This window comes from Macrosteles quadrilineatus, unplaced genomic scaffold (assembly GCF_028750875.1).
Source record: "Macrosteles quadrilineatus isolate MER2022 unplaced genomic scaffold, UCM_ALF_1.0 Scaffold_3__2_contigs__length_128488019, whole genome shotgun sequence".
NCBI lineage: Eukaryota > Metazoa > Arthropoda > Insecta > Hemiptera > Cicadellidae > Macrosteles > Macrosteles quadrilineatus.
The window spans coordinates 14272987-14290888 of NW_026542596.1; the positions used below are offsets into that span (position 1 = coordinate 14272987).

At 32.4% G+C, this 17902-nt stretch overlaps 1 protein-coding gene across 1 annotated transcript in view; it reads left to right on the forward strand.

Moving 5' to 3' along the window:
• Window positions 1–17902, forward strand: part of LOC128989012 (potassium voltage-gated channel subfamily H member 2-like) — a 412396-nt gene that overhangs the window by 73358 nt on the left and 321136 nt on the right. The window contains exon 2 of the mRNA XM_054410865.1: window positions 8812–9042. Coding sequence (XP_054266840.1) covers window positions 8812–9042 — 231 coding nt within the window. The remainder of the gene's footprint in view (window positions 1–8811; window positions 9043–17902) is intronic.

Genomic DNA, 17902 nt, shown 5'->3' on the forward strand with positions numbered 1-17902 from the left:
CCTTGGACCTTTTACCCTCATTAGCACTACTTATATAATTTAAACATATTTAATGGTTGGGTAGGATCTAAAACTACTTACCACCAACTACTTACCAAACCATACACGTCGTGGCTAACTATTTTAGGATATAAAGAGTTTTAACCATTCTGCCCAGAAAGCTGCTGTTTTTAGTTCTCTAAATCGTCAAAAATCATAGTTTTTAGTTAACTTCAAATAGGGAACAGAAAAACATACGGTAAATTTTTCGGTTGGCTAACCTCAAAGTTTTATCAGTACATTGTGAAAATTATACTAATAACACGATATTTAGAGTTATGTTTGTAAATAACAGAAATGTAAACATTGATGACGACGTTGTATAACCTCAAATTATGTGGTCTAGTTTTTTAACAACCGACGGTTGTCTACAGTATGATGAAAATAGTTGTTCATAACACTGAGCAAAAGTGTATTTTTGGTACTTAAATCGTAAAAAACGATTGGGTACCAAAAAGAGCCACATTCGCTCCTAGTAATGAAAACTACGACAGATTTAGGTGTAAAATAGTAAATTCTCCCTTAATTACCTCACCTATCTCGTACTATTATTAACACCTTGAATTAATGTTTTCAGATGTGACAGACAATAGCTTAAGAAGTTATATATAACAAATTATTACTTTTTAAATGGCCAATGAAATTAAAAATGAACTATACTTTCGCAAATATTAACAACGTTTTTGTTGTATGTACGTTTTGCACTAATTTCAAAACACCACACCGAATTGGCATTAAACTTTTTATTTAAAATACATTTCAATGTTTTAAATCGTTCACTCTGCGTCCAAAAAACTGTAAAATTTACAGTTTTTTGGACGCAGAGTGTGCAAGTGTTGTTGTGTGTAGGTGTATGTATGTATATTTGTTTTTATATCTCAAATACACTTATAGAAATTTAAACAAAATTTAAGGCTACATTTGACATTTGATAAAAACATATCTTTTAAGGTTTTCGTGTGGCGTGCATTCCTTTTTAAAAGTATGTAGTCTATAGAGCCAGAGCTCCCTGCCAGCCTGGCGCAATCTCTTCTACTGAAGTATTCATTCAGCCTTTACAAGGTCTGTCGTTAAATATTGTGTTTGTAGCTCCTTCCAGTTCCGAAGCTAATTGATATTTTAATGTGACCGAAAGAAAAAGGAGTAGAGTGGGAAAACGGACTCAGTCTGAAATGTGAGTTTTGAGTAAACTAAGGTTAAATTTCTATGTTCGCTTTTGTTAATATTTGTCAGAAAAAACTCATTTAGTTCATTCTACTTCCTTCAAGCACCTCATGCAGCTTACAGCTGTGTATACAAAATAAATAAAATAACGAATTGGCTTAGAAACATAAAAAAATAATATGGACACCTCAGAAGCAATTTTTGTCATAACAGATGCATCTTGGGTGTAATGAGTCATAAAACAGTACATATAAATGGTTTTAATTAAATAATAACAATTAATTATGGTTACAATTTACAATACATTTGGTAGTAGGCCTGTTACTAGTTTTTGTTCGTAAATGTCTTTTGTCCCGTCCATATATATGTGTGTGTATGTTAAGTAAATTGTAAATGTCAAAGATTTCTGTATCCAACTGCAATGTTTTGACAATGGCGGATATAAGCAGAAACATATCAACTAACGTGTCATACTTGAGCTGTTGGTCGCGTTATAAGGCGTATAGACCTATTTATTTATCACATTAAAATTTTTACCTATGACCGTTTTTTTAAGTAGCCATTTCAGTTCAGTTCTTAGAATTGAAAAGTTTCACTTAACAGCTGTTTACTTACATAACAGCATAGTTCATTTCATAACAGCATAGTTTTTCTCATAACAACACGGGTAACGGACCAATAAGGTTCAAGGATTGAAAAAAAGAAGTAAAATTGTAATGCTTCGAACGTCAACTAATCAGCTGATCAGCTGATCAGTTAACAATTTTAATTGTTGATCCGACTTGTTCCTGTTGATGCTCGCGAATTCTTAACGTAAGTAGGTGGAAGTTAAAAGAAGGTAGATTAAACTGATTTACAAATGACAGTTAGTGAAAGTGAATTTGAAGAGATGGACACTGTTTGTGCTATCTTTTGCCACCAAAATCGAAACAAAGGTATGAAATTATACAAGCCAGCAATTGATTAAATGGACGAAACAAAATAAGGTTAAATTGAATGAAAATGTGCTTCTGGTTTATTTTGAAAACCTCTTAACCACTTTTTCACCCAACTCGTTGTGGACCACATATTCGATGTTGAAATATAACTGTAAATTAACTGTTTCACTATATTATTCAATTGTCCAAATAAATATGCAATATTTCCCTAATTGTACCTGATACAGTATTTATGGTAAGAATGCTGCTAGCAGAACCTATTCCCTGAAATAAATAACGTATTAGTTTACGAGGTTTTACAAACACGTAATTACATGAAATCAGCTGATTATACAATAAGTCGTTGCATCACTTTCAGTGGCAATGACAATGAACGAAAACATAACCTCTATAAGAAGTTATGAGTAGTGATTGTTAGTAATTAAAAACCAGATTGTTTGTAATTAAAAACGGTCGTAGGTAAAGTAGTGTACGCAACTCACGTTAATAGTCTTTACGACACGAGTAGGAAATTTAAGGCACGAGCCTTCAACTACTATTAAAAACTATTTTATGGTGAAAAGCGATTAAAACATATTTTATTATTGTTTGGAAATAATACCTAATACAACAAAATCTATATTTCATATAACGTAACCTTAAAAATATTGTATAAAACCTTAGCATAAATATTATTTTCATAAGGTCAATGACCTATTAATAATTCCAAGAGATGTCAAACGTGCCATGGCTAGAAGCCAAACTTGACTGACGTGTATTGATGTGTTCACAGACAACCCTATAATCTGCTGACTGATTCTGACTTTATTGATGACGTCACCAAGACGATCACTTGATCTGTGGCCAACCAATCGATCATCTGAAATTGATGATCAACTACGTCATATATATACAATTATTAAAAGTAAATTGTTACTCTTCCTCACATTTGGTACGTGTTATGAGCTTTCTGTGTAAAATACATTTAATGGGACGCTATTTTTACATCATTCTGTAGTGTTTTTTGTTTGGTTTTTTTTTGCCGGAAGAATTCAATAGCAAGTTCTTGGTTAAGTTTGGATTGTATGAACCCATATATTGTAAAACTAGTATGTGCAACTGAAATATCTTTACGCATTTATACAGTGATTTAAATACGAATATTAAGAAGTTTATGTTTTGTGTGCCAACACATGGTATTATTTTCACTTCTGTTTGTGTCATTATCGTGTTCTGAGTAGCTTTGCTACTGACCTTTATACGATTTTCTACAGCCCAATGACTCTGACTGCTGGATCCAGTTTCGAATGACCGTATCAAAAAGCAAATGACTTATCCGTATTGTAAAGCATTCGTAATGAAACGTGTTAGGAATCAGCTGATTATCTGCAAGCGCTATGAGTCTGCTGCCCCACAGTAGCTAAACAATTATTAAAGGGATTCTTTTAATGGGATCTATAACAATCAAAAATTGAAAACTCTTGAAATAAACATGAAAGTTGTTAAATTTGTACCAGAGGTATAAGGGTCAAAACTATTACTGCCTCCCCCTCCCCTCCTTGTAGGTTTTGGATTAGAAGTTTGTCTATTCAACAGGTGGTGAGAATTAGGATCCCGAGTTTGGGTACCCGTTTGCATAATTATGCTATTCCACCCTTAAGCTCTGACCTTTTCTCCTTGTGGGTTTTGTTCTTAATTTTGAATGCTGGAAATAATATTTTCTAGTTGTATACAACAAGCGTTCACAATTCGTTCAAATTAATTCCACTTTTATTGCTTGTGCCTTAATATAATTACTGTTTGAAGAATTGAGAGGTTTTAAACGTGTAAACAGCATTATGAGATGGTGCTTGGTCGTATTGTTTTGGTTGTACATAACAATGTCTGAGAGTTTATGATTTTGAACCCTAAACATAGGTTATACGTATCTAACTCATAAGGAACTGTTTAAAATACACTGCACTTTTTAAAATGAGACCAAGTAAACTGTATATCTGCCCGTTCATGGTGATTTTAAACGAAATCAAAATGTCAAATTTGATTTAGTTACTTTATGTGCAGTAAGTGTATTGTGTGAATTAAAGATTTAGTACAAACATCTAATTGGGAAAAGCCTTCTTTTTGCCATCTTTGATGCAAGTGTGTGATTCACATCTCTATTATCTTTTAAGAATTTAAGGGATTTACAGTTCTTCATTCTAACACCGTTTACATTAGAGATGTACAAAATTGTTATAAGATTTAAAAATTCCTTGATTAGTTTAATTAAATTTTCAAACGATTTCATACATATTTTTGTTTCATTGTTACAAAATGTAGTTAAGTATTAGACCATATCTTATAGCTCGAACATTTATTAACAATTAATTTAGGGTTTAGGCTACGCATACTTAGTCATTAATACCAAAACAAACGATATATATTTTTTTAAATTTTAAACCATACATATTTTGGTCTAACATATGTTAAAAGTAACAAGGTAGAATGTTTATAGAATTAATTAAGAGTGAGGTTCAGCTAGAGTATAGAGTGTAGGAGTCAGAGTTGGGATGGGTCAATGTGTGTGTGTGAGGGGGGGGGGGGTGTAGAAATGAGAGGACCCGAGTACATGTTTGTGGGGGGGGGGGGGTGTAGAAATGAGAGGACCCGAGTACATGTTTGTGGGGGGGGGTGTAGAAATGAGAGGACCCGAGTACATGTTTGCATTTAGATCGTCAACGAGATGTCCTTCATTACTTCAGTACACTGGACTCAAGTCAACATAGATCAGAAACCTACGAGCCCAGGGAAATTATTAGTACACCAGACAACTCGTTATCATAAATAATTAGCTTTTAAAAATGCATAATCTTTTGTGTAAATGTGTATTTAACCTTTAGCGCGAAACAGCAAGGTGTGTTTAAAGGACACTCCCAAAAAGAGGTAAATAATATTTTTGAAAAGATGCCAAATGCCCCTTCAAAATGAGTTGTGGACAGTTAAGATGCTGTAAATATGTTAGACTAATGATCATATTATCTAATTGATTAGCAGAGTGTAGATACGTCTCGCCTTCGAATCTTTTGGGATCCTTTTGGAATTTATTACTTGGTAATGTCCTATTGATTATGACGTTTCATAAAAATAAGTCGACGTAGGTCACAAGACCAGGGTTTAACCTGTTATCTTGATATTAATAACATACCTGTAGTGTTATTAGTGTTCAAACATTGCAGAATAATCGTCACATTGACAGTAAAAACTCTAATATTTGTCTTTATGAATACAATAGTATAGTGGCGGATAAGTTAAGCAAAGATTGAATTCGTTGCATTTTCCACCAAAGGATCATAATTCAGATTCACCCTATATGGTTGTATAACTGTTAAATTCAAACTCCATCAAGCATTTATAAATTCAAATAAACAATATCAACAACCTGGCACACAATTCCTTTCATTAGCTTATCAAAAACAATATAATGCGAAAGCAATAACTTTTGAACCGCAATTTTTACAGCATTTGAGGTTGTGGCATTTTGTTTAGAGTTATTATGAGGTCCATAACATAGTAAACTTTAATCTAAATCATTAGAGGAGTTTTAGTGAAAATCTCATTTTCCGTTATCTCATGGGGGTTTTCAATGACAAATCACCATTAAAATAAAAATTCTAAATAAAAAACACCTGGAGATACCATAGATTAATTTCCACGTATAAAATAGTGGCAAAATATAAAGACAGGTGTGGTCTTTAGCTCTATAAACGTCTTAACACGCAGGGATACCAAGATACCTCATTACCTCCTACTTTTCTTGAGACCAAATGTAAGGATAAGCAGCGTCAAAATAATAATATATACATATTTACAATAATTAAAGACTTTCGGGATTGAGTTAAGTTATAAGTTTCCCACTGCCGGCGTGAATGATGGTCTTGGGATGCCGAAATCGTATCTTAATTTTTAGTAGGGCTTTTATTTGATATGGTCCTTAAGGTTTGGGGAAAACTTGTTGCCTTCCATAAGTTTGATTTGAACAGTGAGCTTGTTGTAAAGCTTCAGGGCCATAACTGAAAAGGCATTATTTAGTTTTACTAAGCCCTGCGAAAGGAAATGGCGATCCTATTTTTGCACCTTATACCATAGCTTGTACCATATAAGCTGGTTTTATTGTTAAAGGTGTCACGTGGTATTGGTAATAATTTAATTAGATTAGATTATGATTAGATTAGTGGTAATCTAATAATTTCAGTTTGATATAAAAGAAACATCCTGTTGTAGGGGGGAAAGTTTACCGATCATAGTTGGGTGTTTACAAAGTTAGATACATATTTTCTTCATCAACATTTTTAATCCACAGAGGTGTACATTTTTTAATAAGTGGATAAATGTTTTGATGGAAATGTCAAAACTCTTGTTTTAAACTCGTTTCAAACAAATCCAAGGTTAAAATTAATCATAATCCAACAATTTGTTAACGACGCTTGCACTGCTATCATCAATTTAATAATTTCTCTCTTGAGGGATGAATTTGGTATTTTCTTCTTCTTGATCTGAACACTATCGTCAGTTTAATTTCTCATCCAGATAATTATAATTTGTTTCTAAGACCAAATAATAGAAAATTAGTCAGTGTTAAATAAAACGCTGTAATCAAATAAGTCTAACTGCTTGGATAACGCTCGAATAAATCTGCAACAATAGCAGATGTAGGTCTTTAAACATTAGTAAATACTTTAGAAGCTCTTTAGGAAATTTCACACCTCAGCCTCGCTCAGTGATGCTCTTTCATATTTAATTTGCCGGTGAATTTGCTACTTGGCTTGTGGCCATACAACTCTTTCATTACTAATTAATTGTAGGTACGAATGCCAAATTTTAAACTAAGTCATTGGGCCAAATGAAATATTATATTTACCAATTTGATTTTCACTCACAAATTAAATGCCAAGTACCAAGGTATCGAATATGTTGGCCGTAGTCAAAGTACAATCAATACAAATGAGTTTAGTTTTTTAATCATAATCAAATTTTCAACCCCCTCAGAATATAACCGGTAATATTTTGTAGGTGCATATACTTTTTACATTGACTTAACTGCATTTATCCTTGTACCATGTACTCCATGTGTATCCATGTTACTCCATGTATCTTGTATATTAAAAAGAAATCTATTCAAAAAACATATTCACAAGAATCGACTACTTAAATATTTTAACAATTTTCTATTTCGTAAGACCTAACATATTCAAATTATTAATAGTTTAATCACATACTAACTTATCAAAATGACAATAACCATTTAGATTACTTTAGTAACTCTACATGCTTGTCCCACACATTTCTCTAAACCTTAATATTATACATTGTACACATTAAGCTATAATTAACGTATCAGCATGGACGTTACTTTATCAGCTTAAGACATAAAGTAATGGATATATAAGTGATTATCTCGAAGCCAAGTGATTCCTGCGAGGATCTGGGTTAATGCGGATGACAGAGCCTTGGGGAAGAGGGGGAAGAGGGAATTAGAATGTCAACGGGGAGTGAGCCATCTCCTCCCGCGGGAATTCCTCCGCATCCTTCAACGCGTAGCTTAACGCACACTGCGAGAACATACGATGTAAACGTAACTGTTTAATGGTGCGATTGCGAGAAACCGTGGTGTGTGGTTAATTTAATGTCTTGAATTGTATGAGTATATTTTACAAAACAAGTAAATAGATACTGTATGAATATTTTCTGCTCCGATCTCAAATAACTACTCATATTTGGATATTTACTCAATGTGGGTCTAAAAAACTGTGTTTAGCTACATTGAAAAAATAAATGAAAACAATAGTTTCAGCGCAAATTCGTGAGTTATTGTTACGGTTGGAATCATTACATTGTCATTCCTAAGATTGAAAACTGTTTTAAAGTTGTCCTTTTCAACTGTACCTTCAGCTTTAGCATTAATGTTCTTAACTATATCTAATACTATATCTATTGTTTACCGTACTTTTAAACACGTAAATTTTGTATGTGAGTAAAAATACTATAAAGACTTCGGTTCTTAAGTTGAAATAATAAGTGGATGATTGAAACCATAGCCTTGTAAAGATTGTAAAGAATAATATAGATACACTCAAACACTTGCACCCATGTAAACTATTGGTTCAAAATGTTGGTTTTAAATTGTAAAGCTACCAAAACTAAGCATTTGAGAATTGATTAATCGACAACGTTATTACTCATAGTCCCTAAAATAATTGTTATATCAATTCTTTGATTGAAGTTCATATGCTTACCATACAGATTTTAAACTTACTCACTACGGGTCGTGCCCTATAGGTGACTTCCGATCACCATGTACATAAAAAAGTAGCTTACTATTACCAGTAATGATATATTCAATTAGGTTGTGATATATCTTTCCATTTTATGGTTATAAAGTCGTCCTAAGACTTAATTGTCACCCTGTATATTTTTGCAAATAGTACAAAATAACTCGACATGTTTCATTTTCTCTTTTCCTTCTTTTGTACTACGTCTTCCATCTCCTTGTTCAAGATCATAGGCTTGCAATAGCTGATTCTACATACGACTACCCAGCATACCTCTGGATATACTAAAGTATGCTGCAGACCGTAGGTGACCAGTACTCCTAAGCAGCTACGTTACCTACCCACCCAAAGAACTTCCTCTAATTCTCTTCTCTGGGTTTCAGATCGAAGTTTCCTGGTGGCCAATGCTCAGGGCAACTCCTGTCACATCATCTACTGCTCGGACGGGTTCTGTCGCCTCTCAGGGTTCTCCAGGGCTGAGGTGATGCAGCGACCGGCCTCCTGCGACTTCCTCCATGGCCCTCTCACAAGCCAACACGCCGTCACCGTCGTCAAGGAGGCCCTCGCCGCCGGACAGGAGAAACACTTCGAAATCCTTTACTACCGCAAAGATGGTAAGTCACTGTCATCAATCAAATCTCAATCAATGAGTGTTTCCTCTATATGCAAATATCCGCTGGGTTTAAAGTTATGCGTTTGAAGTCAAAAAGCGTCTAGATTCTGCGTTAACTGAATCTTTCCAATTTATTTTATGGCTGAATGAAAATTTAGATTTTTTTGTAAAAAAAGTTTTAAATCTTATTCTTCTTAGCATCTCAAATACAAAACTACTAGTTCTCAAGGTTTGCTGTCTACAAATTAATACTTCTTCTTATAAATATATGGTATCCTGTATACAGTGTGTAAATTAAGTCTGGCACACATTTTTTTTCTCTATAGTAGATAGAAGAAATCAATTTGCGGGACTGATTAATAACAAATGTTAAACACTTTTTACAAATTTTGAAAATAAAAATTCCCTTAAGGGCAAGGGGGCGTGGGGGGTAACTAAAAATTTTCAAATTACAACCCCCATCTTGTGACCCCTCATTTTAAAGGTCATTGGAAGACAAAAAGAAAAGTGCCAAACATTTGTTCTTACTCAATCCCGCAAATTAATTCCTTCTTTCTACAAAGAGTAAAAAAGATAAGAAATCTGTGCCATACCTAATTTACCCGTTCAACCCTGAGTACATTTTAAACCGCCATCTTGGATAGGGTGCAAAAAAAGTTTTTTCAGACACATCTATGGATTTGTTTTCCAATGATATTTAAAATGAGGGGTCACAAGATGGGGGTTGTCATTTGAAAATTTTTACTTACCCCCACCTCTCCCTTGCCCTTAAGGGAATTTTTATTTTCAAAATTTGTAAAAAGTTCCTAACATTTGTTATTAATCAGTCCCGCAAATTGATCTCTTCTACCTACTATAGAAAAAAAGATAAAAAATGTGTGCCAGACTTAATTTACACACTATGACAAATTTTAACTAACTTATCCGATTGTGTCATGAACATGGCTAAAAGCACCATTAATTACAGTGAATATAAACCATGATTGATACAATACATTATTTATATTTAAATATGTGTACAGTACAATTAATTAATAGAACAACTCTCATTTACATTTTTACGGTTGTTATGTAGTTTTGAGACATAAATTAACTAAACAAATAGCAAAGACTTTCAATGCGATATACAGGGTGAGTTTCTACTGACCGTGTTAACTTCACCAGTGGGTTCTACTCACTAAAAGGAACAAAAAAGTTCCTATAAACCCATGTCCGATTTTCGACCGTTTGGCTGTTTTGGGGGATTTTGTGTTTTTCTTATTTTATTAGACTTTGCTCCACAATTTATGTAATAAAAACTTAACCAATTACTTTAGAGAGTTATAGTTAAAATCATTGGAAAGAACATTAAATTTGCTATAAATCAAAGGTTTCATTCAACAATTATACCATTACATAGTCCACGTTATATCCAAAATAAAGTAAAAATGTCATTAAATTAATTAATTACGATAATTTTCATGGGCCTCCTTTGATACATAAACCTGCATTTATGCAATGTTGAAATGCATAAATAACTTGGCATTTTAATAATCTTTCAAATGATATGCTATTCAATACTATTATTGATATAAACCAGTGAGAAATTACTAATAAACTACAATAAAACACGGTTTACAGATTTTGTTTTTGCACAGTTTTACTGTTAATAATAATTACTGTATACTCCATGATGTATTTTATTGAACTATCTGATAAAATTTGTACATTATTTTAACTTTTAAATATTTATTAAAATTATCTGAATTAATAAAATGTATAAACTCAAGGTTTTTCACATTTTCAAAGATGTAGTGTGTTTGATTCTTAAATGCTGTGTAATTAGTTTTACCTTGTGCTTGATTAAGTCAGCTTTTATTGATTTGTCATCTATAGCTAGATAACTCAGCTGCTTGAACATACCTTGTTGAGTAATTTGCTGTTTTAACTTTATATTTCCAAGTCAATTAAGAGTTTTTCAACATTTATTAAAATATGGAGCCTTTTACCAATCAAGATTATGCCAACATGATGAATACAGTAATTATTATTAACAGTAAAAACTGTGTCAAAACAAAATCTGTAGACCGAGTTTTATTGTAGTTTATTAGTAATTTCTCACTGGTTTATATCAATAATAGTATTGAATAGCATATCATTTGAAAGATTATTAAAATGCCAAGTTTTTTATGCATTTCAACATTGCATAAATGCAGGTTTATGTATCAAAGGAGGCTCATGAAAGTTATCGTAATTAATTAATTTAATGACATTTTTACTTTATTTTGGATATAACGTGGACTATGTAATGGTATAATTGTTGAATGAAACCTTTGATTTATAGCAAATTTAATGTTCTTTCCAATGATTTTAACTATAACTCTCTAAAGTAATTGGTTAAGTTTTTATTACATAAATTGTGGAGCAAAGTCTAATAAAATAAGAAAAACACAAAATCCCCCAAAACAGCCAAACGGTCGAAAATTGGACATGGGTTTATAGGAACTTTTTTGTTCCTTTTAGTGAGTAGAACCCACTGGCGAAGTTAACACGGTCAGTAGAAACTCACCCTGTATAAATTGCAGGTGTAAAACGCAACTTAAACATGTTCCAAGACAGTATTTATTTATTGTTATTTTCTGGACGAATACCAGGATTCTTGACAACTATTTGTTCAACGCCACTCTTATTACGGGGTGATAGATGGGTTCAATGTCGTATGTAAAACAGACTTCCTTCCTCTTTGAGTGCGCTCCTTTGTTGTTCTTCTTCTTTTCCCAATCAGAAGATATATCAATGTAAAACAGTAGACTTTGTGGTTTGACCTAAAGGTGAACTGTGTAAGTGGAAAAGATCGATCGCCACTGTAACATGTTTTATGTATACTTACCGTATTTAAATGTTTTAAGTAAAAAGTGTAAATTTATATAGTTTTGGCAAAAGGTTTTCTATTATATCCCCATAGCAATTAAATATTTCTTGAGTATAGGCTAAGTATACAAAGCACTATTAACTAAGGTTAATATGTTTAATATTTTAGTAAATAATAATAATGCATACAATGAACAAATATTATTATAAAATAACTTGAGTAAATGTACCTAATTTGAGCATGAGATTTGATGAAATTGGAATAAACTGTGTATTTACCACTTAATTAATCCAATTTACTCTTAGCCATATTAAATATAAAGTTTAATTTTTCTTAATTATATTTATTCATACATAAAGCCGGGGTTTCCTAGACGTGGAAGTGGAGAGCGGAGAGAGGAACGCGGAGTGCGGACTCCACTTGCCTTAGGTAATTTAATGCTACTGTTTTCCTAGAAGCGGAGCGGAACACCATGTTAATCTCTTTTCCGCTCTCCGCGTTCCTCTCTCCGCTCTCCGCTTCCACGCCTAGGAAAACTCAGCTTTAAACACTATATGTTTATATTACTTTTAGAATACCAATTTGTTTACATTCAGATTGAACTATACTCCACACATAAGACTTTTGGTCCCTTTTATTTAGGCTAAATAGGGTTTTTTATAAATTGAGTTTCATTAGAATTCGTTATTTAGACTGAAGATCATATTGTTTGCGTATTGTTATTTTAATGATGTCCTAATGTTATTATTGCACACAGTTCTTCAAGTATTTCAATAAACCGAAAACCATATTATAGATCGTTGGCGTTGTTACTTACTACTCAATCAATCAAGTGTCAAGTGACTATTATACAGATTATAATGACGATGTACACCCTTGCCATCAATAATTATATTCCCAGATGTAATGCAAGACAGGCTTTACTTGTGTCTGTTATTGTAGCTAGAGCTAGGTCAGTGTGAACCTGTGGTTTTGGTTTGTGGCTTACATCCACTATTTAAGTTTTCACCATTTACCTGTTGACTTATGAGTTCAACGATATATAAGTTTTAAGTTTGGACTTAAAGTAATTAAATCTGTATTTGTAAATACAGTTAAAACTGTACTTTGAATCTGTCGATTAAAAGCTTTGTTTTTACACTTGTGTATAAACTTTGTTTATACACAGTAATTTGTTTTTACCTGATAGATTCTTCACAAACTAGCCTAATTAGAAAATTTTCAGCCCTGAACGCTTGCACAACATTTTATCAAAATCGAACCAAAATTAATCCTGTTATAGTAATCACGGACACATACACACACACAGTATAACACATTATGTTTTGGCCTCTGAGGACAAAAGTGAAACATTTATTTGGTCCCAAGTCTTAATCTTACCTACGGTGATAGCCTATTCATTTAATCAAATGCTATATTACCTCTTTTGGTAACTATTATATGTATACCTTTGATTTGCTATAAACGACATACTTATTTGAACTTGACTTTGTAACCACTACTAAGAAGGGTGGAAGACATTTAGTAGTCACTAACTCCTAAAAAGGTAAAATCCACATAAAAAAAATACGCGATTTTTTACTGTAACAGCTCAAGATAAATTTAGCTTCTCTCTTGTACTACTGCAAAGACATATGATTTAGCGAACACTGAAGCACACACAGATACAAATCTATAGCCACTATAATTTCCGGACAAAAGTTACAAGAGGAATTGTGAGTTTCCCCAGCGCCTTGCTCGGTCATGGCCGACATTTATCTGAGCCTGTTTACGCCACTCACACGCTGCCAGTATTTGGACCACTTTCTATTTGTGACACCTGCCTCTATTTCTAGGGGCCATCTGGCCAAAGCGCGGGAATCACTCAACGTTATCTATTGACAGCTGATTTTAAACACTGCTTCGTCACTTTCCCCGTGCTTCAAAAGCCTTGTGATCGTCAGCATGTTTCCATTTTACCAGTTGTATTAGTTTATAACCTTATCTCAAAGGTATTTCCGTAGTTTCAGACTAGATGTCTTCTAGGGGCAAAGCTATAAAAGAGATGTCATGCCATTCTTCACTCAGTCTACAATACCTTAAAACTGAACGTACACTTTATTGAGATATGGACATATTTAGTGTACACATTGCTGAATATTAAAACAAGCTTATTTTATAGTAGAGTGGTGAGTATTGTATGATGGATAGTTATAGTATATAGTAATACATAGTATTTATTTTATAATAGAGTGGTGGTCTAAACATTTCATGTTAATGCATGGATATTTTACGTTACTTTACCTGGGCTAAAAATATCCATCAAACTCTTTGCTTATAGTTTTAAAATTTAATATTTTCAACATCCTCTTTATCAAACAGTTTCCTCTAAAATACACTTTATCCTTAAAACTTTTAATATTGTAAAATTGCTAAATTAACATTTCACTACAGTAGATGGAATAATTATAATACCGTTACAAATTGACACAATAATGATGCACAGTGTGAGCTGTAAGGCCGATGTACACAGGTGGGGTGGGGTGAAACGTCCAAACCACGTTGCTAGACGGGTACCAAAATAGCTCATGACGTCAAAGCGGCAATGACGTCACCACTGTGATGTAGTGAGTGACGTCAAAGTGGCGATGACGTCACCACTGTGATGTAGTGAGTGACGTCAAAGCGGCAATGACGTCACCACTGTGATGTAGTGAGTGACGTTAAAGTGGCAATGACGTCACCACTGTGATGTAGTGAGTGACGTTAAAGTGGCTTCTTGTCTTTCGTCTTTAATGTACAAAATCAGCTCTCCATCTCTGGCCCTAATGCAAAACGTTTCCATGTAGTCAGTATTTTGTATGTTTTTGCAAATTGCACAATGAATTGCAATAATTTGAATAATCGGTATAATAACTGTAATAAGCACTAGTAATTATTTGAATTTAATATAATATCCACAAACCTATTAAGTTGAAGTCCAAACCTACGTTGATTTAATAACCAAATGACGGTATTTTCTAAAGAGAAATATTGTAGCGTAATTTAATTACAAAAATAATCAAATAATTTATAATTATTAGTAAAATACTTAGGTAACTACTATTGTAAATAAATTAACATGCTTTTAGTGGCAACATCAAAATAGCGTCGTAAACACGGGTTTTCTATTGGGTACTACAGTATAGTTTTGCTACCTTTTATAATTTTAAATATTAAGTGGCACTTAAGTCATTGAATCTAAATTAAAGAAACGAAGGAGTAAGTGAACGTTTAAACTGTTTTGAAAAAGGTATCAATATGGTTTTTCATAATTCTTGTGTTGCAAATAATTTCATATAATTATTCTATTGATTAGTCACTAACAAAACTAACAGTTAGATTTTTCTTAGAAGTAACGTAAATCTTAAAACCAAGACGAGCGTACTTGCTTAACTTGGGAACGATTGTAATTGCTAGGGTGATATAGTGATTCAAGGATTTTTTTATCTGATTAGAAACATATGTTCGTCTTAAGAAATGAACACCAGGCCTGTTTCCTTAAAACTTCATTGTGGATGTTTTAAGTGTATTTTAAGTATTTTGTTCAGGTCGTCTAATAATTTAACATATCGATGAATATTGGCCAGTGCCAACATACAATTGCGGTAAAAGATATTGTTGGAGGAATTAATGAACAACTGCACTTTCTAGTAATATACAAATATATTATTTTTCATAATATTTCAATATTTTACTTATTTTTATATTCTATGTATTTTAGTTTGTTTTCAGCTCGATTAATTTGGTTAAAAAAATGAACAGCCTGTAAGATCTCGACAAGGTTTTTTTATTGAAAGACACGTTTAAGTTACTCCGTAAAATAGCCTTATAGGTATATGTTTTAGTTTTATAAGTGTGAGAAAAGGCCATGTGGCCCTAACTTTGCCTGTGTAAATAAATAGTTTTTCATATCACCCTATACTTAGGCAAACAAGATATGCAATTATAATTTATTTTTATCCGTTATCTGTTTGTATGTGTTTCTACGCCAATGGAGTTTTTTTATTTTTTCAAAGGGAACCACCAATCAATCAACAATCTGTTTGACAATTATGACAATAAAAATGTTTTTTAATAATATGTACGTCAATATATTAAGTATTAATGACATTAGTGGATTAAAGAATTGCCATTACGCGCTTATTATTAAGTAAATTTCTTTGTAACAGAAGCATAATTTCAAGCATTTCAAGTATTTTTTTTATATGCTAGATGTTTTATTTTAAATTTACCTCTCTTAATATGATTTGTATCATTAAGTTTGCATGATTGTATTAAGTTTTGTGTAATTTATATACCTGTACCAATTAATTTCAGAATTATTATTTTATCAAGCTCAAACCCAAAAATCCAGCTTGAGTAGCTTGGGTAGTTTTTGAGCTTACACTTAAAAAGGTTTTAGCTAAAATTTAATTATCAAATAATAATTTTCAAATAAATTACAACCCATCACAGTGATACGTTGATTTAAAAGCGAACTCTTGAAGCCAGAGAGAGTTTTAGGCTCATGCATTGTTTATTAAGGCTCTGTATTTAAGTGACACTGTTCTTCGTTTTAGTCATTCCTTCACGCTCTTTAAAACATTTAACAGTCAGTTAATTTCAAAACTTACTGCCACCGTTGTAACACATTTAATGTCCCTTGTTTTCTACATCATCTATCCAATGGGTTTAGCACCAAATGCTTTGTCATGGATGTTAATTTTATAATGTTCTGTTCTAAACTTGTCCGCATACTTCCTACCTCACAGCAACAAATTCATGACATTACTTTTTAGCGAATTTCCAATATAGGGAATAAGATATTACCTTATTACTTATGGTAAGACCTTATGGCCCTGGACCGATTTACTTTTTCGTTTTGAGGTCCCTAGAGACCATTAACACCATCCGTTCAAATTTATATATACATATATATACAGGGTGTCCCACGAGAATTGTCTCAAATTTATTACGGAAAAAATGGCTTAACCTACAAGGACGAAATAAAATGATTTTCCACTAAATCAACCCCAAGGAATAACGTAAAAATATTTTTAACTTTTTCCCTATACAGGGTGTGCCAAAAACTGAGGGTCACCAGTTCGAATCTCGGAATTTTCAAATGTAAACATATGTCATGTTGTACACCATTTTAAAGGTATTTAATAGACAAACATTTATCTTTCTCCGGTTGAATTTTCTTACTTGTTTTGAATTTAGCTTTACTGTGATATGCTACAGGTAACGGGTTTTCAACACAATAAAAAAATATATTTTTGAAAATTTGAAAATGCCCATTGTTTAAAATTTTTCAATAGAAACATATCAAAAAGCACATACTATTATAGGTTTTTAAATGCTGAACAACTTTCTACTTTACACTTACTTCGCATCTCTTTTAGTTTTTGTGTAAATAACAAAAAACCTAATTTTCCTCTACCCAATGCATGTTATTTGGATTTATTACTTAACATTATTTTCTGAAATGGGGCCATTAGTGTTAATCCAATTCAGGTTTGTTTATGTATGTAAATTTAACAACTAAATTTGGGATAGCCTAACATTAACAATAGATTGTTAAAACCACGACAAAGGTCACTAATCATTCAACAACCACAAAAGCTTATTTATTTATTGATATGCTTACTACATTTACTTTTATTTAATTATTCTTGAGTGTCAAACTATTGCCATTAAGTTCATAAACAAGAGGTCACTATCCAATTGGCGCTCATAGAAAATGTAATTCTTGTCATATAGCTATTGCAATGAATATAACTAAACCTTCTAATTGGAACTGATGGCTATTAAAAAAAAAATATTACCATATTGGATGTGGAAGTAGTATAAGAATACACATATTGTTGAAATGCTCCCAGTTGTTTATTATTCAGAATTCGTATTAGACTTTGATCTATGCATGTAATTCGGCAGATAAACGTTTCAAAAAGCATTCGCAGTGGTTATAAACCATTTAATAATTTACTATACCCCTAAGTTGTTTTTT